We start from the raw sequence: 27,304 nt of genomic DNA, 5'->3' as shown, positions 1-27,304 counted from the left end.
GGCTCAATGTCCTGGGTTTGAGCTGTAGTACTGAAATAGGACTGGGGTTGTGGCTCAGTGGTGAAGCACGTGCCCCACATGTGTGGGGCACTGGGATCAGTCCTCAACACCACATAAAATAAATAAAATATTGTGTTGGGCTGGGGATGTGGCTCAAGCGGTAGTGCGCTCGCCTGGCATGCGTGCAGCCCGGGTTCAATCCTCAGTACCACATACAAACAAAGATGTTGTGTCCACCAAAAACTAAAAAATAAATATTAAAATTCTCTCTTTCTCTCTTAAAAAATCCTATAAAAAATAAAATAAAATATTATGTCCCTCTACAACTAAAATAATATTTTAAACCCTGAACTTTTTAAAATCCTAAACTCAATGAATGATTTTAGCAGCAGATTTGGGAAGTAAAATAAATCCTAGCACTTTTAAGATAGGTCAGAAGAAAATATCCAGAAGAAGTAAATCCAGAATGTAGGAGGCATGGGAAATCAAATTCTAATATGCATTATTATAATCAGAAGAGAGAATGAGGTAAAATCAACATTTAGAAAAAGACTCGAAAATTCAAGAAATGTTTAATGGTCCCAAGCAACATAACTGCAAGAGAAAAAGTGGGTGGGGTGGGGAAAACTACACCTAGGCACTTCCCAATACAACTGTTAAAAAAACAGAGAAATGACTACAGGAACTAGGGGAGGGATAAGACCAAACAACAATGATAATGGATTCCTTAAAGAAAAAATTTAAAACAGATGGTAATTAATTGGATATTTTTAAATTGCTAAAACTAACTAACAGTCAAAATTCAGTAGCCAAAAGAAAGAACCTTTAAAAAATGGAAACTGGTTTTAACTCTAATCATGAAGTTCATGTCAACCTAATACAGATTATAAAGGTAGCAATATTTAGTGGATAAAATACTATTCTCTATTTATCCTTGTACTACTTTGATACACTAATCAAATCTATCATTAAAGGACAATGTTCAAATAGAATGAAAATAATTTCAAATAAGAAACCAACAGTGTAGAATGCAGAACTACAGAAACTTTAAATATGTGTATAAATTGAATGAATGTTTTGTGGAGTTCACAGTATATGAAGTACTAACATACAATGCCACAACAGTTATCTGATTCAGGAGCTACTTAAAGCCCATAAAAAAATAATAAACCTATTAATCTATGTCAGGTTTTTATTAAATCCAGAATATATACCATGGCCTTTAAATTATGAGAAGATGAATAAAATTATAATTATAATTATAATTCCATTATAATTTAGGATTACATCAAGCTTATACAGGGGATGAGGAAAATAATTAAAAATATTTAAACTATTAAAAAGATACAAGGGGGGCTGGAGATGTGGCTCAGCGGTAGCGCGCTCGCCTGGCATGCGTGCGGCCCGGGTTCGATCCTCAGCACCACATACCAACAAAGATGTTGTGTCCGCCGAGAACTAAAAAATAAATATTAAAAATTCTCTCTCTCTCTCACTCTCTCTTTAAAAAAAAAAAAAAAAAAGATACAAGGAAGAAAAAAAAGAACAGGTCATCAAATAGAAAGCAAATTCTTCATAAACCACAGGCACATATTGACATGGACAGACCTATATTTTAGAAAGTCCACTCAAGCGGCTATAGAGAAAATTAATAAGAATATATTATATAAAAGAATATATATATTATATAAAATAATATATATTATATATATTATATATTATATATATATTATATATTAATTATATATATATTATATAAAAGAATATATACATATAAATGCTGAAGAGTAAAATCAGGTGCAAATAAATAAAATCTGACACAAAAAAAAACTATTTTTAGAGAATTCAAGTATTTTTGTGGATTAAAAACTTCAAATGAACTTTCAAAAAATAACTAGCTCCACACTGAGAAGATTAATATATAAATATATACTACAAACAAGTACTTCTGTAATCATAACTCCTAAGGTCCTTGCCACAGTTCAATTTTTAGTGTGAACATCTGAGATATTCAAGTCCAAAACTTGTACCATCAATAAGTAAATATTATTCCTTTTTGAAGTTTTTATTCTACTAAAACATGTCATTCCAAATCACTCAGTATTTTTAAAGGTCCAGAGTTAGAGATACAAGTTCAAAACATTAGAATTACATAACTGATCACAATGAAAGGTAATTAAAATAAGTAGTGGGATCATAGAAAGGGTCTAGATCTTTGAGAGGTATTTCCACATCAGTGACTGTTAATACCAGTTTACCACTTCCTGCCTTCATATGAATTTGACAATTGATTACGATGTCCTCACAGCCTTAGTTTATGGTTCCAACTACCTCAGGACTCTTAAGACTGATGATGGAAAGAAAAATGCAAATTATAGGAAACAAAACACAAAGGAAAAAAGACAAATCTCTACTTATTACAACTAGAAGAAATTGTAAATAATCTTAAGAAAAGATAAAATTATCTGTTAGTTCACACAGTGATAACAATAACAAACAATGAAAATCTTACTTTTGTAATGCCATCTCATTTTGCTGGTAGAGTTCATTTAAAATCTCCACTTTCTGCCTAAGAGTTTTGCATTCCTCTTCCAGTCCAACTTTAGAAGACCGTAGTGAATTGCAGTCACTTTCTAATTTCTTTATTTGGTCTGTAAAGGATAAAACAGCTTATCTCTATATGTGTACAAGGACTTAAGAACTTGTTTGAGGGAGTAGTGCCAAGAAAAGTAAGAAGCATGAAAGCAAGAAGCTTTATCTTTCCAATAAAATTTTAAGTCTTTCCAACATGGCAATTTCTTCTCAAGAAGAACCCACCTTCTAGATTACATTTTGTGGACTTCAAGGCTCTTAGCTCAAGTTGTGAAAGTTTTAGATCCTCTTCAACTACTGATATTGTAGTTTGTGTCTAAAAATTGCAGAAAAGAGAGGTATTCTTAAAAGTGAGGCACAGGAAGAATTCACAGGCACTATGGGACTCTTACAAAGAACTATACCCGAGAGACATCCATCATCTGCTTAATTTGATCTTTGATCTTCTCGTTCCGATCACCTAAAAAACAAAAGACTTTAGCTTTTTCTTTCCTTACTTTTAACTCTATATTCTCCTAACTTCCCCAAACTAAAGAATGATCGTGTTCAAACACCGGAAGAAAAAAAAAATCAATTAAATAATTAAACTGATTAGACTAATGACTTTTAAGAGAATTGCAAGCTTAGATTTAAAAAAAGAGAGAGAGAGGTGAATTTCAGGTTGGGGTTGTGGCTCAGTGGTAGAGTGCTCACCTAGCATGTGTGAGGCACTGAGTTTGATCTTCAGCATAAAAATAAATAGAAGTACTATGTCTGTCTTAGAAACCAAAAAAAGGTGAATTTCTAGTTTGCACAACTAAAATGTTATCTCTGCTATTCTTGTAAGATAAAAGCTTTTCTTCTCTCTCAGACCTATCTTCACCTGGGCAAGTAAGTGTCTTATTTAGAAAGATTCAATCCTATATTTTCTCCCTGAATCTACTACCAGGTGTGGTTTGAAATACTTGCTATGTAAGCAATATCCAACTTGGGAGAAAACATCTGGAAATATTTTCCTCATCAGTAAACACTGTTACACTCCCTCTCTAGCTTTCTGATAGTCTCTAGCCTCTGTTCTCACAGCCTTAGTTTATGGTTCCAACTGCCTCTGGACTCTTAAGACTGACTGTGGACCTTAAAACCACAGAGCCATAGAGATGATGAGTATCAAAATCAAGTATCATCTGCATAAGTTAAGAAATAAATTTCTCTTACTGTACAATGTTCAATACTTAGAGGTATAGGATGTGACTATTGTAGCTGCAGTGTACTTACTAGTTTTCAATGGGATAGAAAAAGTCAGTGTTCTTCACATGCCTATTGGTACATTATACCCCAGCAACCCACCCCTGCCAATGCAACAGACATATCTATAGATCCAGTGATATGTGTCTACAACCCTGAAGCTTAAGAAGAAATTCATCCAGCTGAAAAGTGGCATCTGTATACTTAAAGACAGGAAAGCAAAAAAGGATTCAACCTCCCTGAGACTGATCTTACCTGCTCTCTCTCCATTGGTTAATTCATCTGACTCATCTTCTCTATTTTGATCCTCAGATTTAGATTCACATTGTAACCGATTCAACAGTGTGATATAATTAGTCAAAGCCTAGAAAAGAAGCAAAAGGTTGGAAGACTTTCGATTTTAATTCAGAAGATTTCAGGAGAATTCATGAGATGAAACATGTATTTGGAGTATAAACTTACTTTATTAGTATCATCTTCGTAACTAAGAGCTACTTGTAAATCTTTCTGGGACTTCTCAAATGATTTGATTTGTTCACTGAGCTCAGCATGTGATGTACTCCAGTCTTTGACTTCCTGCTGCAACTGAAAAGTCAAAACACATGAATTCCTATGGGTTAGGTAGGGGTTTCTGCACTGGATACATTAGGACTACAAGACTTAGACAAAGAAATAGAGAGCCATACGCCTCGGTGGCCTGCCTCAAACGAGGGGGTTGAGACCTTGGTTAAGGAAGAGGGCAGAGTGGCCCCAACTCTCACAGCTGCAGTAAGAACATCAGAGCTATCAGGAAGTTGACCCTGTTTTATTGCATTCCCCAGAAAATTGCTGTCAATTCAAATAATTTACCTCCAGCAGGAATGGCTGGGCACATATGACTGTCTCCTAAATTTAGATTCCTTATCATGTAATCTTCCCTTGGCCGGTGAATCAGTAACTACTCAAAACAGGATCATAAAATACTTAATTTTCTGTTTTAAAAAGTTTCTTTGAGGCTATGCAAGTTAATAACTGATTGATATTTGATAAGAAAAGCAATAATCCAAAAATCCAAAACAGATGGAGAACATATATATGCACTCAATTTGGAGAGCATTGTTTAAACTTTGCATATCTAGAAAAGGTCCTACATGAATATTCCTTACCTCAGAAACAGATCCAAGAAAGATTCACTTCTCTAGTTTACATTATGTATGACATCAAATTTTCTTTACCTGCTCTTTCTCCTTCTTAAGCATGGTATTTTCTTTCTGAAGCTGACAGCATTCCAACTTCACCTTCTCTTCACGAAGCTTAGTTTCATTGAGGATAATTTGAAGCTAATGCAAAACACTACAGTTAGTGAATTAGTTCCAAAGAAAAAACAAAGTTATACTTTCCCAAACCAGACATCATATAGTTCTTATTTTTTGCACATTTTAGCACACCTCAAATTTTTGGTTCGCAACAAAACTAAGATGTAGTATTAATATCCGTTAGCAAGAGTTGGCAGCTTTACCTCTGAAAGCTCAGAAGTATTCACTGAAATGACATCTTTAAGCTTCTCTATAGATTTCTTATTTTCCATTATCTGCCAGGTAAAAACAGAACACAAAATATGCATTAGGATTTCAGTAGAAATACTGATACATATGTGTGTGTGTGTGTGTGTGTGTGTGTGTGTGTACACACACATATATATATATACTAAAAAAGATAAACACAACAAAATATTTGTCAAGCCATCCCATTACATTTCAGGTAAATGCAGGGGATCCAGCTTGGACTAAGCAAAAAATCAAGAAATGAAAGAGATGAGGGAAAATGAAGTCATAAATATTTCATGGCATCCACAACATTACTGTTTATGAGATAACCAGAAAAAAAGGACAAAGTATAGAAAACCATAATGCAATAAGTAAATAAAATGTTTTAAAGCATAGAAAATTAACTAATTAATTACTGTTTCAAGTAAACCAGTTCAAATTAGTAATTTTTTTCGAGTGATAGAGAAAAAAATTTCCCAAGATCATTTTTAAAATTTTCTTATCTGAAGTAAAAAATGATAAAATTTAAGGAAGAATAGACTAATCTCACATACAGAAGAATTCCAAAAAAAATTATAAAGATACTCGCTCCTTAAGGAAGTGGACATAACTCTGCAATCTTTGTTTGCAATGCCTGGGATTGAATCCTGGGCGTCATGCATGCTAGGCAAGTGCTCTTCCATGAGCTGCATCCTGAGCTTGTAACTCTTCATACTTTAACTGTGGGCTGTGCATGGTAACTTCCAAAGAATGCAATATGACAAGGATTGGAAAGAATTTTTACAGTGGAGAAATCTGATAAATACTACCTCAGCTAGGTGATCAAGCTTACTTGGGGGTAGGATATTTCAGAACACACTCTACTATCTTTTGCAACTTTTATGTAATTACAGAAACTTATAGAAATTGAAAATGAAATATGTAAGTAAAATTTTTTTAAGTGCAGAAAATTCATTAATTCATTACACTTTCAAGTAAAAAGTAAACAAATACTATTCAACTGGACAATAGTTTTTTAGTTGTTCTGCATGTTTCCAAGGGCAGAGCAAAGCAATATGAAAATTATCCAAGGTTGAGAATAAAAATATTTCCTAGGCCCATAAAAATAATTTGTTGTATCAGTACTTAAAAGTTCCACAAAATGGGCAGAAGTGTGTTCAACTTCCTTGACTCCTAATCTTACTTTAGTTAACAGCTGGACTAAGTTCAACTTAACCAATTTTACAAAATATTTCAAAAGCCAAATTGCAGTAACACTTAGCAGCAAAACTCATACCAAGTCCTGATTCTTAGCATTCTGTTCTCTCTCAGATTCTAACATAACATGAAGACTTTTAGCTCTCTCATCCAGAAGTTCATTAGCTTTTTCAAGAAGCTTCATTTCATCCTGGAAAAAAAAGGTGTCAAGATCACTCACTCATTACATTTACTTTTGAGTTTAGAATGTAATTCCCCCCAAAGAAGGGATTTTTACCTTATATTTAGTTACTTCATCAGAAAGAATCATATTTTGTTTCATGGTCTCTTGGACCTGCTGTTTCTTTGATTCCTTCATCTATGTAAATAAAGCATTCAGAATTAAGATACACAAATTATAATGCTACTATACAAGTTACTTCCAGACAAGTGACCCTTTCCAGAAGAAAGCAGTACTTAATACATATGACTGCTTAGAATTTGGATGATTTGTAGGAAATAATGAAACAAAAATTTTAAAATACGATTTTAAATTAAAACAGGTAGAAATGTTTCAAGCTAGAACCAAGGGAGAAAGAAAAAGAATAATTATACCTTCTGTTCATAATTTGACAATTTCTGCATTAGTTCCTCATTTTCTTTCATGAAATTGTTCACCTTTTTGGAAATTTGCTGTTCATTGACTAAAAGGGGGAAATACACAAGATTATTACAATCACTAAATGAAATTCAATTACTCAATCTACTAAAAGCAAAGACATGTTATATGGTACTATGAGGAAATACTTCTTAGCATAACTATTATGCTTTTAAAAAGCAATCTATGCTTATTAGCAATAAGAGTATAAAAATTATTAAAATTTAAGAAAAATATAAGAACAATGATATTTTGCTGGGCGCAGTGGTGCACACCTGTAATCCCAGTGGCTCAGGAGGCTGAGCTAGAAGGATCCCAAGTTCAAAGCCAGCCTCAGCAAGAGCGAGACACTAAGCAACTAAGTGAGACTTGGTCTCTAAATATAGGGGGTTGGGGATGTGGCTCAGTAGAGTGCCCCAGAGTTCAATCGCAGGTACCCCTCCCATCCAAAATGATATTTCAATTTAAGCTTATTTGACACATGGGAAATACAGTAAAGTGTTGTAGCTTGATATTCCTCCCTTCTCAAAACACTCTCTTTTCAGAAAATGGAATCATTTCATTCTTTGCAAAGAAAAACAGAAATGAAAACATACTGATTCACATTGCCATTCTTTAAATTATCTACTCAATTACTTCATGCATGACTAAATCATTAGCATAGAAATATTCTTCAAATGTAACACATCTGCATTACATCAATATTCAAAGTTAATCTGCCCCAAATTAAAACTTATCATCATCTCCCTATCCACAATTTGTTTCTCCTCTTTATCTCCTATCTCAGAGTTGGAACCATCATCATCTACTCTATTATCCATGCTAGCAACCTAGGAATAGTAAAATTTTCAGGAGGTAAAAAAGATAATAGACATTAAAAGTCACCCTATCTACTTCTAACATACATAAAACACACATCAAACACCAATACAAAGGGTTATTAGAAGTTTAAGAAACCTAAAAATTTACCTTGATATACTCTATCTTTTACCTAGAAGAGAGAAAAAAGATTAAATTTGATGTCAAACATCTGCTCAATAGAAACAGCATTCCTAAAACAACAGTCAGAATCATAACCAAGTGAGAATTTAATAACATTCTGGTTCAGGATAATAATTTATAGGATTAAAAATAAGTAAAGGTTAACAAGCCTTTTAAATTTGATTGGTAGTGATATTTCATAAATAGCCTCTGACATAAAAACACTAAGATATGTACCTTATTTCACAGTAAAAATGTGTGTGTGTATATGTGTGTGTGTGTGTGTGTATGTGTGTGTGTCCTCAAAATCATTTACTTGACAATTCTAAATAACCAGGATAAAGTCTAGAAACAATGACTATTCAAAAGGAATCTGAGGAAACAATATTAAAGGCATAATCTTTGTACTAAGATATGCCACTTTCACTCACCAGAAAACATCTTAGAACTCCAATTTAAATTTGGCTATTGGCTGAATTTAGAAACTAAGAGGCTACAACATCTTATTTCTGCAAACCACTATATATATATAGCAAGAAATCTGAAAGGGAAGACTGCTAGAAGAAAATGCACAAGCAACAAGAGAAATGACAATTAACATATTCTGGAAAGGACAAAAACAATCATTTCCAAAAGACAGCAATAAACTGCCTGATAATAAAACCTAAACAGAAATATTTTTAAAAACATCACTAAATTTCTTTGTAACTTAGCATATTACTTGTCCTTTCAAATGTTATAAATGGTGATGGGATACTCAGATGTGTCCATCGATCATCCATGGGATTTTTGTAATAGGAAATTGCATTCAGAAAACTCCAACACAGAAATAAATGAACATTTCTTTAATGTCATAGCCTTGCTAAACTTTTACTCAAAATGACAACAGAGGAAAATGGGAAGTAGCATAAAAGCAGTCATCTAAGGTAGGGACTAAAGTTCCAAAGTCAAATGCTGAAACTGAGGAGCAACAAGCTAGGAACCAGATCCCACATAACCTAGTGAAAAGAGAAACAGGTACCGCGGTTCTTGAAATGAAAGAAACAAGAGGGAGAAATATAAAATGGTTTCATGTTTTTCCCTTCTCTTTATCCTTCTATTTCCTTTTTCCTTTTAGCTGAGACAAAGTTCAATGAGATTAGAAAATTCCTCACAGGAATCCAGGCAAACGATTCTTCTATTTAAGAAGGGAATACTTTTTAAGAGATTTTACACTCAATTGTACAAGGAGAGGAAACTTATCGTAACAATCATATGTCTGAAATAATTAAGAAATCAGAAAAAGAACACTCAGATTTGAAAAGATTTGTATCCAATGCTTTTAGCCTCTTTAAATGTTAGGATTTTCATATGCACAGTCCATTTACCTAAAATAATTTTCTTCCAATTATGTTAAATAACTATGAAACAGAATAACCTACAGTACAAACATAAGTATGTATAAGCCTATATACACACACACACACACACACACACACACACACACTTATACATATATGTACACACATACACAGAGATAGACTAATTCTGCTCAGGAAAAAAAAACTTAATGAACAAAACATTTAATGGATTTTTGGACAACACATAATCTATACTTCCAAATAAAAAGGTATTTTCTGAACATATGATCAAATCATAAAATCTGGGAAAAATTTATATAAAAGACTGGAAAAATTATCTCATCTCCTTTTTCTCATTTTACTGTATTTCTTTGCAGCATTTCCCCCTTTTTATATGTGTTTATATTAACATACAGTTCATCAACATTTAAATCTTAGTTTCTGCTTTTTTTCCCACTTCACATTTAATTGTGAGCATTTTCTGTACCTCAAAGCTTTGAAATAAATAAATCTGCCTACTATTCCATTAATCAAACATACAATAACCCCTAAATGAATTATGTTGTGCTAAGTCTTCAATCTAATACACTATTCCATTGAAAAACATTACCAAAATCTTCAAAACATAGTTATTTCTTTAAGATAGATTACTAGACATATATGCTACATAAAAGGATATTTATCTAACCTATCCCATCTTTTATCCCACTTTTAAGACTTCTGATACATATGAAACTACTGGTTAGGATGGCTGTAAGAATTACCAGTTCTACCAACTGCACCCACACTAAATTATTTTCTAAGGTTAGTTTAACTTAAACCACTAATTTGTGTTTTAGCAACTGAAAAAGAAAAAAAAAGGGGGGCCAGTGACTATATAAAATAATCCTTGTGCTTATGTGCTAAGGTATAAGTAAGTCAATTTACTCACAACAAGAACAGTTCTCCAAAAGAAAATGACAAAGGATACAATCCCAAAGAAAACAGTGAAAACTACAGGCTTCCATGGTAGTCCATAAAAATCAGGCCCAGGTTGAGTATCATCAGGCAATGTAGTAAACAGCTGAAACAGACAAATTAGAAAAAATGGGAAACCTTAAATTTATAACAAAACAGTCACAAAGAATCATGGCAATTCTAAACCAACCTCCTCATCAGAAATCCACCTCCTCAATATTTTCCAATAGCGTCTTCAAGAGAGAGGATACTGGCAGTCTCATATTTTTTGTTCTCTTGCAGTGTTTTCAAGTATAATGAATCTAAATACTTTTTTAAAAATATTTATGTATCTTTAGTTTTAGGGTGGACACATTGTTTTGTTTTTTATATGGTGCTGAGGATTGAACCCAGTGCCTCATGTATGCTAGGCAAGCGCTCTACCACTGAACCACAACCCCAGCCCGAATCTAAATACTTTAAATTGAGCATACATTTCCAGTTTGTAACAGGCCCTATATCATCACATTGTCTAACACCTGGCTAGAATCCCTCTGGATCATTCTTTTCTCTGATAACCTGGTTTTTAGAATTTAAAAAATTCATTTAAGACAAAAACTTAAATATATGAAAGAACTAATTAATTTTATGGCAACAAATAAAAACAATGATGATATATGTATAAGATTTTATATCTTACTTCCATTCCACTCTTATATAAACAGATAAGTGACATGTAATTTCAGACAACTCTTGAAAACTGGCTTAGATAAACTTCTCTGAATTTAACATCCTTCTATAAAATTCAAAGCCTAATTTTAAATGGTTGCTCAAAGGCAGTGTAGTAAACACCTGCCTACTCTTCCCTGTTTTCACCGCCCTCTACAGGTAATACCAGATAACTGTCATCTGGGCCCAATTCCCCAGCAGTCTCCGTAGGGAAAAGACCTGTAGTGACGTTAGCTGTTTGGATTGTTGGCTGCATTTTGGAACATACCATGAGGTTGTCACCTCTATTCTGTCAAAAAAAAAAAAAAGTGCAAGTGGGGAAAGCTCAAGTCCACTCTCACTGGCCTCGCTTAACAATACAGTCACATCCTGCCTGCCTTGGGCCTGACACACTCCATTTCTCCGTCGCCATGACAGTCAGTGCACCCACTCTGCCAGAACTCAGCCACCCGCCTGCCAGAGCTGGGGTCCCTCCCTGGGAATGGGACCATCACCTCCAGTAGCTTGGCTATGAGGGCTGCGTAGAGCATCGACAGGGGTCCCAGGAGCTCTGGGTCCCCCGGGGAAGCACAGTGGCAGGTACTGTGAGTCCATGGTGTAGGGACAGGTGAGCAGAAGTGATGCTTCCCTGCAGAACAGCACAGGACCCTGTCTTTCACTGTTTCCTACTTTGGGAGGACCCAGCGCAGGGGGCGGGTACTGGGAGTGAACTTTGCCTTCCTCCACAGGCGCTTTTTGCCCAAAGCAGTAAAATGCGTCATCAGAGAAAGCCACTGGGTGGACTGCAGTGAGCAGATGGAGGATGCCGAGGGGCGGGGCTGGGAGCGGAAAGAACCAACTGCAGAGCCCAGCGGGGGACAGCTCAAGGAGAGCCAAGCGGAAGAGTCCAAATGAAAGGACTCCAGAAGGAAAGACGCTTACCTGTCCCTGGATTACTGCTGTACATAGGTGTAATCTTAATATAATCTTCTATTTGTTCCTTCTGTTCTTTGTTCTTTTTCTTTTCTTTCTTTCTGTCTTCTTTTGCAGAAATACCACTATCGGTATTTTTAGTGATTCCTCTATTGGCTTATTATTCCTCTATTGGCTATAACTGTTTTCTAATCTTAGTGCTTCAGAGTTTAGAATATACATCTTTAATTTGTCACAATCTACCTTCAGATGATACTATATTACTTCACATATTCAATAAGAACGTTACAATAGTTACTACCCTTCTGAGATTTATACTGTTGTCATGTATTTTACTTTACATGTTTTCTAAGTCCCATACTACACTGATATTTGTCTTTAAACAGTCAATGACTTTTTAAAATGTTCAAATAAGAAAAATTATTTTAAACATTTATGCACACAGTAACCATTTTCTTTACTCCTTTATTCCATTATTTCCATCTGCTGTCTTGGTGCAAGTGTAGGGTGAATTCTTTCAGCTTGTATGTAAGTACAAGTCTTCATTTTAGAAAGATATTTCACTGGGCACGATATTATCGGCCAACATTATTGCTCTTCAAATATATTAAAGGTATGACTCCACTATATTCTGTGTTTCATTCGGGGTACTTCTCTTGCTATGTCTTCAAGTTCACTAACAATTTCATTGCAATGCTTATTCTGGCATTAATCCCATCCACTGTATTTATCATATATTTTCAACTCTAGAAGTCTGATTTTCTTAAAATATATCTTCTATATCTCTTTTTACCTTTTTAACACACGAAATATAATAGTGATAACTTTAAAAAAATGCCATTACCTCATTCTAACATCTCCGCCAGTTCTCAGTTGGCTTTGATTGGATGATTCTTCTCCTCATCATTGTGGATTGTATTTTTCTTGCTTCTTTGCATGCCTGGTAAGCTTTGATTCGATGCCATACATTACGAATTACTGTTCTTAATATTTTGTATACAGTTAAATTACTGGAAACAATTTGAGTCTCTTGGGTCTGAATATTTGTTAGGTATGACATAAATTGTAATAGTCAGTCCGAGGTAACACCCTTCTGATTATTCTACCCAACTTCCTTAGATAGTTTTTTCCAGGTGCTATTCTGGTCCCTGTGTTAGGACCTATTCCTTCTAATCACTTAAGATTGTTTCTCTGACTTGCTAAGCAGTTTCATCACACTTATGTGCTGATCAATACTCTGCTGAACACTCAGGGAGCCTTTCACAAATTTCCAGAATTGTCTCTCAATGTAGAAACCTTCTTTTGTTACTCCACCCTGTGAATTCTAGTCACTTTGGTTTTCCTGGAATCTCAGCACCATCTCTCAATTCATGGTATCCTCTGGTTCTGCCCAACTTCCCCTTCTTTGTCATGGCTTGGGAATCTCTTAACATAGTAAAAGCTGGGACAACTATAGAGCTCATAGCATTTGTTCCTTATGTTTCCAGAACCATTCTTTGTTGCTTGATCTTCAATGTTGCTTGATCTTCAAATTTTATGTTTGTGGGTTTTTTTTCATATTTATTTTAGTTGTTTCAGTTGGGAAGGTGAAGCCAGTACCTATATAAACCTATCATAGCTAGATGTAAAAATCATTTGCTTTTCTTTTTTCTTTTTATGGTGCTGGGGATTGAACACATGGCCTCTTATATGGTAGGCAAGTGCTCTACCACTGAGTTACATATCCCTTTTCTCATTTGCTTATTTTTTTTAATAGCAGAATACATAATGAAATAAATTTTTAAAGTTAACTATAAAAGAGAGTAACATCAGGATAGACAGAACTGGGACAAAAGCTAGAGTTCTTTCAAAATCAGGCAGGAGAATCACAAGTTCAAAGCTAGCCTCAGCAACTTAGCAAGTCCCTATGCAACTTAGTGAGAACTATCTCTAAATAAATATAAAAAGGCAAGGTATGTGGCTCAGTGGATAGGAGCCCTGGGTTCAATCACCAGTACAAAAAAACAGAAACAACTTATTTTTACAAATTAACTTTGGCTCTTCTAAATATTTAAATAATTGTAAAATAAATTAAAAAATCTTAAAAAGTAATACCTAAATATTGAAAGCAAAAATGAAACAACCTGTGATATCAACTTGGTGACAAACCACAGAAATGAGTTATTTCAAACACACCTTAGTGGGATATAGCTTAAAGACAAGAGAATTTCATTTCAGGAATACATTTCTGAAAGTATTTTAAATAATATAAATATAGTCGTATGTTGCTTAATGATGGGAATAAATTCTGAAAAACACATCGTAGGCAATTTCAGTGTGCAAACATCATTGAGTATACTTATACAAACCTAGAAAATATAGCCATTTCCACACTTAGGTATTCATATATGGTATATTATTGCTTTGAGGATAAAAACCTATAAGATATTATTATACTGAATACTGTAGACAATTGTAACATTGTAAATGTTTATATATCTAAACATATCAAACACAGAAAAGATATTAAAAATACTAGGTGACAAGAATTTTTTAGCTCCATTATTATGCACTAATGACCAAAATGTCATTAAGTGGCACAATACTGTAAACAATTATATTGATGTCATTGAAAACTGGAACTCCAACATCAGAGAAAGAAAACACAAATCTAAGATAGATGAAGTGAAGTAAAATCTCTAGCATCCTGAATTTTCATGGGAATTATCTAAATGACATGATGAAAAACCCCCACATATTTCTGAGCTTTGTTCACTAAAAAGGCCTACAAATGACAGTCAATTTGAGCAATAAGCAATCCTAGTACTTGGAATGTAGCCTCTAAATATGACTTCTTATTGAAAGGAACCAAAGTTATTTTAGAGAAATAGTTCCTTCAAGGTCTGGACAGGAAATGTTTAAGATGAACGTGGAACATCTCATACTTCAAAAGCAAGGGAAATAGGTAACAATGACCACTAGGTGGTGGCAAAGGGTCCCAGGAGCCAAGATAAAGAGGCTTCTACAAGGCAAAAGGGGGGGGGGGAATGGAGCATCAGGTAAGAACAATTACTATTCCTAATTGGATTAAACACACCAAATATTTTTAAATGCATGATAATCATATTGACAAATAAAAGTTAAAAAGATTTCAAGCCCCTTTGTGTATCATTTGATAATGCTAGAAGAATACCTTACTATTCTGAATTGAACCTAAACCTGACTACCAATTTGCAAGAAATATAAAGCAACAGACAGAGGCTGAGGTTGTTAGCTCAGCACTTGCCTAGAATGCATGGAGCCCGAGGTTCAATCCCCAGCACCACCAAAAAAAAAAAAAAAAAAGCAATAGAGAAAACAGGTTAAATTGTTGTACCAGGGGATGTCATTTATTCACCAAAACTATAATATATCCTAGAAGTCCCACAAACATATTTTTTCAATTATTGCAAAAAGTTACATATATATATATTTGGTACCAGGGATTGAACTCAGGAGCACTTATCACTGAGCCACATCCCTAGTCTCAACCCCATTGTGTATTTTATTTAGAGACAGGGTCTCACTGAGTTACTTAGCACCTCACTTTTGGCTTTGAACTCGTGATCCTCCTGTCTCAGCCTCCCGAGCTGCTAGTATTAAGGCATGTGCCACCATGCCCAGTCAAAATATATTTTTAAAGAGCTATTTTTCAGATAGAAAGCCACAAGGGACATGCAACTGTCACCCCTAAGAGCAGGAGAACAAATAGGTGAGCATTCTACCTGGAGACACCCTCTAGACCTCAGTTTGGGAAGGAGAACCCAAATGGGGCATAACAGTCTCACTGTGCAGAGAGAGACCAGAGTTCCAGGAGATTAAGCAGCCAAAAATATGTAGAGAAAACTACCAGAAAGATGGGAGCCACAAGAAAAAGAGTTCCAGAAATCTGCATGGAGGTGGTCTTCAGTTTGGGGCTACATTCTAAGCAGTACCTGTGAGGGCCAAGAACAACTATAAGCTAACCAATCCCACAGTTGGCACTGAGCTGAGAGAAGTCTGGATTCCAGCTAGCCAGAGAGAGTTGACATACAAAAACAGTATGGTCAACAAGCTCATGAAGAAGTTTTGATCCAGGCATCATGGCATATGTCTGTAATCCCAGCAACTCAGAAGGTTGAGGCAGGGGCTGGGGATGTGGCTCAAGCGGTAGCGCGCTCGCCTGGCATGCGTGCGGCCCGGGTTCGATCCTCAGCACCACATACCAAAGATGTTGTGTCCGCCGAGAACTAAAAAATAAATATTAAAAATTCTCTCTCTCTCTCTCTCTCTCTCTCCTCTCTCACTCTCTCTTTAAAACAAAAAAAAAAAAAAAAAAGAAGGTTGAAGCAGGAGGATCCCAAGTTTGAGGCTGGCAACTTATCAAGGACCTAAGCAAGTTAGTGAGACCCTATCTCAAAAGAAAAAAAAGTTCACTCAGTATCATTAATTATCAGGAAATAAACTCACAAAGAGATACCCACTAGAATGGCCCAAGTGCTAGTGAAGATGAAGTCAAGTGGAAGTCTCCTAAATTGCTGGTGGAAGTATAAAATGATTGTAGTCATTTTTAGCATGGCTTGACAGTATCACACAAGATAAAAACATACATTAAACGTAGGAGGCAATTGCACTCCTAGATATGAGTCCACTTATAGTGGCATATATATGAAATAGTACTGTAGGAAAAATGAATCTATAGTTTTAAAAAAAAACTTATCAGTGGTTGCCTGAAACAGGTGGTGAAGGAACTCACTGGGAAGGATCCCAAGGAAACCCCTTTTCTAGTGAAAAAACTGTTCTATATCTTGATTATGGTAGTTTTTATATGGGTATCTACATTTGTTAAAACTCAGAGTGTGCTTGCTTTGGCAGCACATATTCTAAAATTGGAACAATACAGAAAAAATTAGCATGGTCCCTGAGCAAGGATGACACCCACATTTGTGAAGCATTCCAGAGTTTTGTGGAACCAACCCTTCAACAGATGAATGGATAAAGAAACTGTGGTACATATATGAAATGGAATATTACTTATAGCATTAAAAGAGAAAAAATTATGGCATCTGTGGGTGAATGGGAATATCAGGTTAAGGGAAGTAAGCCAATCCCAAAAACCAAAAGCTGTATGTTCTCTCTGAAAGTGGATGCTGACCCATAATGGGGGTGAGGTGGGTGGCAAGGGGCATGGAAGAATGGAGGAACTTTGACTGGGCAGAGGGGAGGTAGGACAGGTGAGGGGGCATAGGGATAGGAAAGATGGTAGAATGAGATGAACCTGATTACCCGAGGTACATGTAGGACTACACATGTGTTGTGTACAACTAGGAAAAGTTTTGTTCCATTTATATTCAATGAATTGAAATGCATTCTGCTGTCATGTATAACCAATTAGAACAAATTAAAAAAAAACCTCACTGATATTGGCTATCAAGGAATTACTGTTAAGTTGGGTGATGGCCCGTGGGTTCATTATACTATTCTCTATGCTTTTCTTTAAAGCTTTTCTAATTAAATTTATTCTTTAACTAGTACATAGAAACAAACACTACAATTATTGAAGTAGGTAACATGACATTTTGATGCATGTATACACTATGTAACGTTTAAATCAGGTTAAATATATATCTACCTCCTCAAACATCATTTCTCTATGGTAAAACTTTCACAATCTTTTCTTCTAGTATTCTGAAATGGACAGTATGTTATGGTTACCTATAGTCCCCTACTATTCTCTCTGCTCTTATTTGAAAGTTTCCATGATAAAAATACTAAAAATAATTTTTAAATTAAGATATAACTTCAAATATTTAAAGGATTTCTATGTAGAAAAGAATTCAATTTTATAGAGAAAATCATGTGAAGGAAAATTTGGAGTCAATACAAGGATGAACTAGACAACAGAAGAACATATAGCCTTGTAAGAGAGTGACTCATGCTAGGAAATACTGGTGTACAGGCCTCATAACTACTCGTCAGGGCCACAGTAAAGAAAATTACAGCAATGAATGAGAAACTAGACTAGCAGACTTCCAAGGTTTCTTCTAACACTAAGATTCTACTAAGATTCCATTGATCAATGAATCTGATTGGTGCACATCTCCCAAACACATCAGAGCCTATTACTCTCCAGTCCTATCAGATATCATACTACTTGTTTAAGATTTTACATTGACTTGTTCATAATTTTTGCATATATTTGTTAAGTCCTTTTCTTAAGGCTTTCAAAAATCACAATCATGCCTTACACCTGTTAGACTCTTTTAGTCCTCGCACAATGTCCTGTACATACTGGGCCATCAAAATGCCTTTTTGAAACCTCCTTTCAAATCAGTCTCCTAACATTGTGCCTCTTCTTTACCACTCACATCTATGTCTTACCTATCACCGTACAATCACTGACCATACCTGCACCACATTCGTGTCCCCCGACCTAGAACTAGGAGGGCTCTGTGCATACCTAAAAATATGAATAAAGTAATCCTTCCCATATCGTGAGGCTGTTAACTTTCCAAGTGATGCTGAGTCATTCTGATAATCAAATTATGACTGTGGAAGACTGCTTTAATCACTGGAAATATCACTATTCTAACTGCCTGGCTTCTACATACCTCTTACTCAGGTGGCTGCCACCATCATGAACAAACATGGAGCCAACTGAAAAATGATTTGTTTCTCCCCACCACATCTTTTCCACCCTGGTGGTCTTTCCTCCCCAGGTATATTCATTGTCTTTATACCACCTTCTGACTGCCTACATGAGAATTAGGGGGTACGTGGGGGTAAAACCCTTCAAAATGCCAGACACCTCACCAGACACTTTACCTTGTCAAATCATTAAATTCTTATGATTGGAGTAAGCATTATCTACATTTTTCAGATGAGGAAAACTTTTTTCAAAAGTTTAGTTATTTGCCCAAACTTCTAAATGATAACCTTGGGATTTGAAACCAGATCTACCTGGCTACAAAATTTATACATTTTACAAGGAAAACAACATCATCATCTTTCTTACTCAAGCCTTGAAATAACACAATCTACAGGAAACAACTTCAGTTTAGGAGGATTACTGTCACAATGGCCCTAGGACCATCTTATCCTCCAACCTCTAAAAGCTTTCTCATTCCTATAATTAAATTCTAAAAGTCCAATATCAACAAATACCAATGGGGGGGAGGTAAGCCCTAAAATGCTTAGATAAGCTTCTAGACAGATTAAATGTCTTGTTTGGATCATGATTTTCTTTAGAAAGATCAGCCTTAAGTGACTCTAAGAAACAGATCTAACCTAATTCCTTTCATTCTTAAAACTTTCTAAGGATCCCCACTATTAATGGTCTAATGCGACTTTGGCTCATGACTTCCTTTAAGATTTGCTGGCCTCTCCAACAGACCATCCCCTTCCAACTTCACACTTTACAACACCAACTATTCACATTCTCCAGCCCTACCCAAATATCCTTTTCTTCATGTTTCCATTTCTCTGATCACATTTCTTCTGACTACCAGCTTCCCCCACCATCCTCCAACCCAGCCTATCTAATCAACAACAAACCACATGTCAGACTCCTGTTTGCCCTTTGCCTGTGCTTCAAACACATTTCAACTACTTTATGACCTTATTGATCACCCTTCCAACCATAATAAATGCATTTATGGACAATAATGTTCTACCATCAAATAAATACCTCTCTTTCTGCCATTATCTTACTGTGTTTCAAGTGAATGCTGTTATCTCCCTGCCAGAAAGAAAGGTTCTGAGGGGAAGAACCAAGTTTTTACAGGTGTGCAAATGACCAGCCTTGGTAGACAGCAAATCTTCCTCATGTGCTAAACCAAGTAGCCATTAAAGCCACACCCCTATGGCTTTTGTTTCTGGAGCTATCTACTCAAAGGGTCAGGAGTCATTTTCATAAAGACATTTTAAGTTCTTCACTTCATGACCAGAAGCCACTTACAAACTAATAAATAATCAACAATCTAATTGAAGAAACTATGTCAAACTTACCATCTTAGACAAATAAAGCAAGAATGAATGTAACAAGAAAAGTATGCTGTCCAAAAGGGTGGCATCTGCTGGCTCTTCTACCTTTATCTCTAGTTGGTTTTCTGTATCAGCAGCATCAACAGGAGTACCTTCTGTTATAAGTAGCTCTAAAATTGAAAGGGGAAATGGTTACTTTATTTTATGCTATAGTATAAGAATTGTCTCTCTTCAGTTTCAATATTCATTGAGTGTTTCACTAAATATATGAGTCACAGTGCCTGGAATATGTGGCTCTCCTAAAGACAATTAACACAGAGAAGAAAACTTCAAAATCCTAATTAGAGCTGTCAGACCCTTCAATTATAAAATGAACATTCTCCAGTCTACTCTCCACTACTTCCATGGCCATACAACTGCTACCAGAACAATATTTATTCAAGGAGAAATTTTAAAACCAGAGATATATAGACAGGGTCACATTCAACAAACATGGATCTAGTGCTGGTGAAACTTTGTGTTTAAAATTTTAGGAAAGCTGAAAGAGGGAGTCTTGGTTTGCAGATTTGCAGGTGGAATGAGCCAAGGCTTAACACAGCATCTGGCACCTGGCAGAGATACTCAACAATTATTCATTGAATGAACAGATGACAGCTATTTAAAAAGAACACAGTAATACCCAGAGAGACTAAAGGGAATTGGGTACAGACCTGCACTGAGGCTCTGTGAATGAGGTAGAATTCCAGTTAGAACTGAGAGCTTGTAGGGGTGGAATTTCAGTATGAGTTACATGAGCCTGGGGTACGTTTGATTAAACAGCAGGAGTCCAACATGCAGTTATTAAGAAGTTGGACCAGTTGCTTCTAAGGTCTTTCTCAACCCTGAGATTCCATTCACTACTATTCTTTTAAGCTTTTGCCTAATTTTTTATTTTAGTTTTTTTTTTTTTGAGAGAGGAGAGAGAGAGAGAGAGAGAGAGAGAGAGAGAGAGAGAGAGAGAGAGAGAGAATTTTTTTCATATTTATTTTTTAGTTTTCGGCGGACACAACATCTTTGTTTGTATGTGGTGTTGAGGATCGAACCCGGGCCGCACGCTTGCCAGGCGAGCGCGCTACAGCTTGAGCCACATCCCCAGCCCTTTTTTTTAGTTTTTGATGGACCTTTATTTTATTTATTTGTATGCAGTGCTGAGAATCAAACCCAGCGCCTCACATGTTTGACAAGTGCTCTACCACTGAGCTATAACCCCAGGCCCTCCATTCACTATTGGTCTATGAATTTGACTGCTGGTGAAGTCTGCCCCATTGCCTCAGCATCTCAGCACCTGAGACACATTAAATGACATTTGGGAAGATTTTACCTATAGAGGTCATTGACATCACTTTGTGGTGGAACCTAAACATCTCCTGAACATCTGTCTCTTTTCCTTTAATATGAAGTTCGATGTCCACTTTTGGCTCTTCATCATTATCTGTCTTAGAGGTTTCCACAAAAAGACCATATTCTGCACTTTCAGGATAAATATAATCTGTTGCTGCTTGTGGTTTCTTCTTTTTTCTATCTGGGACTAAATCTTCCTCATCTTCTTTTTCTTCTTCTGAATAAGAATTCTCCAAATCCATCATATCTGTTTTCTCATCACCACCTGTGCCAATAAATAAAGTATCCTCCAAGGTTGTCAGTATATTTTTATCATCATCCTTGATGCCCGGGGGCAGAGTTACCTCAGCCTTATCTTCTCCATTTGAATTCTGCTCTTCACCTATTGAATATTTCTCCACTCCAAACTCCACTGTGAATTTCATGTCTTCTTCATTTATAAAGGTTAGTAACGGGGGCTCCCCAAAGCTTTCCTCATTCTCCTCTTCTTCCTTATCAAATGCATAATAATCAGCATTCAATTCCTCATCATCAAAATCATCTTCTAATGAAGTCACCAGTCTGGTCGTCTCACCATCAGACACAAGTGCATCAGCAGTAGAGCCAAATTTGGTTTTCAAGTCGAATGTCATTTCTTTTTTCAAAAGTTTATAAGCATCAGTCTTCTCCTGTTCGTTTGAGACCTGAGAAATGTTGCTGGTTTTGTTGCTTTCACTTTCTGGCACTTTCAATTTATCTGGTAGTATTTCTTCAAAAAGTTCAAATGAAGTTTGTTCACCCTGAGCATTATCTGTTTGACCATCTGCATGAGGATGGTTCTTCTGAGCCAAAAATTGTTCCTACCATCCATAGTGTTTTCTGAGAATGCACTTTCAATGCGCTCTGAGTTTTTCCCAACCCCCACCTCAGTCAGTAGAGAAAAATAAAACGCTGGCAACAAGTAGGAGGGCGCCGGCAGAGCCGGAGGGGACACACACAGGGTCCCGAGGCTCTGTCACTCCTGCACCCCACCCGTTGTCCTTCGAACCCCTAGCCCAGACCGCAGGGCTGGGGACCAGGGGATCGGAGCCCCATGCAGCCCCAAAGAGCCACCGCAGAGACCCCGGGCCGCCCACCCGCCTGCTCACTCACTGGTGAATTCGTAGTCTGCACAGAGTTTGTGCTTCGAGCAGCGCCTGCCGGTGCTTGGGTCCGGGTGGCCCGGCACTCGCCAGGTGGGACAGAGCACGAACAGCCAGAAGAGCAGCCCAGGCACCGCAGCCATGTTGTGGTCACCTCAGTGAGCCCGTGATGCGGTGGAGTAGGCTGAGGCAGGCGGCGCTGGAGGGGGCTCAGGGGGCGGGTGGGTAGCGAGGCAGGGAGGGGTGGTGGGTAGCAAGGCGGGGAGGGGTGGCGCCCGGGAAGGCTTAAGCCTTTCCTGGGTGACACGTCAGCAGGGATATCTGGGGGTAGATGCACAGACTCTACTGGAGAACTCACAGAGCCAGAGCTCTGTCCTTCTCTAGTCAAGACCTTCTCCTCAACTGAAGACCTTCTCCTCTAGTCGCTGCCTTGGCAACTAGAACTCTCCTTCTCGTCCAATCACCTGCCTTTGCTTCTATGCCCTCACAAGTCATCACCCACCCACCCCCCCCCACTCCGCCAACCGGTCCTTTCTGGCTTTCCTCAATGTCTCCTTTCTGGTCCATCCTGAACTAGCCCACTCCACTCCACCATCACTCCCATCCCCCATTCCTGGTCTGGTACCTCCTTTTCTGAACTACCAAATCCCACCCATGACTTGTCACAGCTAGTCTAGTGTTCCAGGCTCCCTCCCCTTCAAACTCCTTGAGGATCCTTGAAGCCCCACCCCAAGATCCCTCTGATTAGGAAAGGGGAAGGTGAATGGAACTGTGAGTAAGGGTGTAAACTGGAGACAGTGGCCTGCTTTTTTTTAAGGCGGGGACAGGTGGGGGCAGAGAGATGGACATTAGTCTTCCAGCTAAGATCTTGAGATTCTTATCTTTATCCATAAGGGAAGAAATTATTTAATTCAAAAGCATATTTTTAACTCTCATTTTGTGCTACCATTCATGCCAGACGCTGGACAAGGCCCTAGAATGGTGTTGGAGTGGATGAAAATCAAAAGACAAGATATCTGGTCCTGGTTGGAAAAAGTCCACAACTTAGTGGGAACCAACTGACAAAACCGATTGTCAGAGAAGAAAGCTACTAGCTAACGTTTCTTGAACGCTTTATGTCCAGTTGTTATTCTGAAGGTTTTATACATATCAATTCATTTAATCTTCATAACAATAGTACCTTACAGTAGTAGTAGGTCCTATTCAAATCCTTATTTTAGAGTAAATTGAGGCAGTCACACATCCAGTGAGTAATGGAGCTAAGTTTCAAGCCCAAGGAGTAGACTCCTTTTCATCACAACCTATCAACAAGCAATTGTTGTACTTTCTGACAAGAGGAGCAAAATCTGATTTAAATCATAATATAGCTGAATTACTGACATGTACAGTTAAGAGGGGGAAGGCACAAGCTAGCCAGCCCAAGGAAGAGTGTCTGCAATGCTCCCATCCTTGGTGGAGCCATTCTCATCTGTCTGTGACCAAGGGCTTGTTACTATAGTCTCTGCTAAGATTATTCATCAACCTCCAACAATGAACCCATCAGTTGTTTCCCCAAATTAACTGAATCTTTAAAACTTAGAGAAAAGAATGTAGTCCACCATGCTCATAATGTTAAATAAAGAAAACGATGGAAAAAAGGTGTGCACAAACATTTGTCTACAGGGGCCATGAGAGGTCCCGGTTGGTACAGTGTACTTCTGCGCTTTCTGGAGAACCAGTGGATCATAGAGAGAAACTGTCTATCTGAGTCATTCTTCATTTCTTTTCTACCATGTATTTATTATAAAATGTATCTAGTAGGCATCTCTAACAACATGTTGAAAAAACTGAACTCATTTTTCTCTCAAAATCTGCTCCTTTCAGTCTTCCCTATCTCAGAAATAAGAATGACAATTTAATTCCCATTTTCCAAATAAGCATTTGAAACATGCCCCCAATCTGACCACTCCTCTGCATCTGCTAAGCCAATATACAGGCCAAACCCACATCATAAGTCACCTGAATGATTCCCTTAGCCTTCTTCTGTCCTTGCTTCTGCCCTCATTTCCCCCAATATCTATTGTACTGATGGCAACTAGAGTGATATTCTTAAATATAAATTTGATTGTGTCTCTCTGCTCAAAATCTTCCTATAGCTTCCCATTTCCAAATAAAAGGCAATGACTTTAGCCAGGCCTGGTTGTATTCATCTGTAATCCCAGCAGCTCAGGAGGCTGTCAGGAGGATCCTGAGTTCAAAGCCAGCCTCAGAAATGCAGTGAGTCCCTAAGCAACTCAGTGAGAGTTATCTCTAAATAAAGTATTTTAAAAAGGACTGTGGGTGTTGCTCAGTGTTTAAGTGCCCCTGGGGGTTCAATCTCTGGTATCAGGAAAAAAAGCCATGACTTTATTATGGACTGCCCTGGCTTATTATGGACTGCTTTTATTCAATGTGACTCCCCTCATCCTTTTCTCCCCATTTCCTAACATTCTTCTCTTGTCTGTTAGTTCCATTTAAATACACCAAGCCCACCCCTGCTTCAGAGCATTTACACTTGTAACTTTGCCTCAACCTTAACTCCCCAAATCATCTGACTAGCTAACTACCCCTTCACTTTATCATGTCTCTGTAACAGTGGCATTTCATGTGATAAAGGCCTTCCCTGGCCATCCTACACAAAATAGAGCCTCTTGCCATGACTATCAAGCCCATTACCCTGCCTTTCTTTCTCTTCAGACTTGCCTTTCCACTTTAGACTTCTCTTACCACTTTCCTTACATTTGTTTATCTACTTCACTGCTCTGAGCCAACCTCAAACACAATTTCCAACAGGAGCAGGAAATTAGTTGTTTTGTTCACTACTGTTACATCAGTGACTAGGGAAATGCCTAGAATGTATGAGAGAGTTAACAAATGATTTGTTGGGTAAACTCATGGTTCCAATGATATTATAAATATACTACACTATTAACCTAAACACCTATATTAACTATTAAGCCCCCATATATAAATAGTACTGAGAGGAAATAAGCTATGAGAACAAGGCATTTAAGGTCCACCTCTCAGCAGCATGCATCCTCAACTCCAGGAATGTACCCCTGAATGTGTTTGTTGTTGAATGAAAACATACTTGTGTGGAGAGTAGTTGTTTGGTTACATGATACTGGAATATTTAAGTAGATCTTTTAAAACTAGCTTTAATTTTTTCTTATTTTTCTTATTATAGAATATGGTATGTTGTAGAATTTTTCTTATTGTAGAATAGAAATTAATGATAATTCATTGGTGGAAAAATCAGAATAGCAAAATGATCTAATTGCATATTATCTTCTTGATATTTACTTTGACTCATAATCAGATATACTTTTATATGCATAGTCAGTGCTTCCAGTTACTGAAGAACTAGCTTCTTATTTTGTAGAGTTTTCAATACTTTGATTTATCAGTATTATTTTTTAAACTTATTGCCTTAAAGACATATTAACTAGTCTGGTGGATAATGAGAAGAAAATTTCTCAACTGGCCACAATAAGGTAGTGGTAGTTCTTTCTATCAGGATACATACAATTAGTGGATGAATCAGCATTCACTTTTACTCATAGCATTTAAATATGTGGCATTGATGTTTAACATGATGTTTAATATAAGGTTATATTAAAAACCTTCAGAAAAGGAACAGGATAGAATGTGGTGGTGATTGTTGGCATGGAGATAAATAATCTCAAGTGCATTATTCTTTAATACCTCAAAGGGAAATCTTACGGGGTAAGCGTTGAGTAATGGTTAAAGGTAAATGTGACCAGTTTGGGTGGAGGGGACATAAAATTCTAAGATATGAAGGGTTCCTAATGTCAGAGTACAATCTAAATGAGACAAGAAAAACATATCTGAAACAAATAATTGGCAGCATAATAACATATACCATTGGAAACTTGTGAAGGCACTTGCCTAGGAGCATTCAGTAGGCCTAACGATGCTGTTACCAGGAAGAACCTCATCTATTGTAAATGATGAGTCAGAAAATAGTGTTAAACATTTATGGAAGACTAAATCTCTCCAAGAGGGGCAACAGATTTACCCTCACATATAAAACATTGGAAAAAAGTGGACAAAATACAAACAACAGTTCTCAGATATTAGATAATAAGCAGCGTAAGAGTGACCTCTAAGATAAAGTTAAGCATGAGAGATGAGTGCTAGGATTATCCCAATTTACTCCCTGGAAAGAATTTTTTCAGGCCACATCCAGAGAAGGGAAACTCAAATAGAAAATCTCCTGAGTTGAAGAGATGGATTTTAAAGTCTGAAGAGACAGATGCAGCTAGAAGTCCCAGAGCAGAATAAAGGGGAGAGTAGGGAATTGCAGAGGGAGGGAGAGTGTGTACATGCACTAGCTCTCTATAGACATCTATGGACGGTTCCCCTGAAGTCTGTGGCTATGTAACAATGGGCACACATGTAAGGCCAGAGAAAGAACCTTCAGAAAAGAACAGAATGGAAGGTGGTGGTGATTGTTGGCATGGAGATCAATTTTTGTAATCACCAGCTAGAATGGAAAATCTATAATAAAAGGGCATCAAGTAACATAGTCAGTAAAAGGGAAAAATTAGCCCAAGATTGAAGGTAACTCCAGTCTAGCAGAATCTTAAAAAGATAAAAATGCTTCCAAGATAGTTTAGAAAAAAAAGCTATACACAGCTCAAGAATATTTAAACGAATACAAAATATCCAGTACTCAACAAGGTAAATTCACAATGTTTGGAATCCAAT

General features: G+C 36.8%; 1 protein-coding gene, 1 non-coding gene and 1 pseudogene across 6 annotated transcripts in view; 1 reads left to right on the top strand and 2 right to left on the bottom strand.

Annotated features, from left to right (window-relative positions):
* Positions 1-27,304, bottom strand: part of LOC144256943 (transport and Golgi organization protein 1 homolog) — an 88,195-nt gene that overhangs the window by 8,513 nt on the left and 52,378 nt on the right. For all 5 annotated transcript variants that reach the window (XM_077802845.1, XM_077802840.1, XM_077802844.1 and 2 more), the window contains 13 exons: positions 20,079-20,224; positions 10,429-10,560; positions 8,146-8,167; positions 7,134-7,222; positions 6,817-6,897; positions 6,619-6,729; positions 5,315-5,386; positions 5,031-5,135; positions 4,279-4,401; positions 4,072-4,180; positions 2,997-3,052; positions 2,818-2,908; positions 2,513-2,651 (listed from right to left, as the gene is read on the bottom strand). In XM_077802845.1, the coding sequence (XP_077658971.1) occupies positions 2,513-2,651; positions 2,818-2,908; positions 2,997-3,052; positions 4,072-4,180; positions 4,279-4,401; positions 5,031-5,135; positions 5,315-5,386; positions 6,619-6,729; positions 6,817-6,897; positions 7,134-7,222; positions 8,146-8,167; positions 10,429-10,560; positions 20,079-20,081 (1,133 nt within the window). In that variant the 5' untranslated portion in view covers positions 20,082-20,224. The remainder of the gene's footprint in view (positions 1-2,512; positions 2,652-2,817; positions 2,909-2,996; positions 3,053-4,071; positions 4,181-4,278; positions 4,402-5,030; positions 5,136-5,314; positions 5,387-6,618; positions 6,730-6,816; positions 6,898-7,133; positions 7,223-8,145; positions 8,168-10,428; positions 10,561-20,078; positions 20,225-27,304) is intronic.
* Positions 16,931-17,037, top strand: LOC144257064 (U6 spliceosomal RNA). Its single transcript, XR_013344375.1, has one exon. It is a non-coding gene; the product is annotated as a U6 spliceosomal RNA (small nuclear RNA).
* On the bottom strand, positions 21,389-22,698 carry LOC144256983 (transport and Golgi organization protein 1 homolog pseudogene; annotated as a pseudogene).

Source organism: Urocitellus parryii, chromosome 9, assembly GCF_045843805.1.
Source record: "Urocitellus parryii isolate mUroPar1 chromosome 9, mUroPar1.hap1, whole genome shotgun sequence".
NCBI classification, from domain to species: domain Eukaryota; kingdom Metazoa; phylum Chordata; class Mammalia; order Rodentia; family Sciuridae; genus Urocitellus; species Urocitellus parryii.
This window is presented reverse-complemented; position numbering and strand designations above follow the sequence as displayed.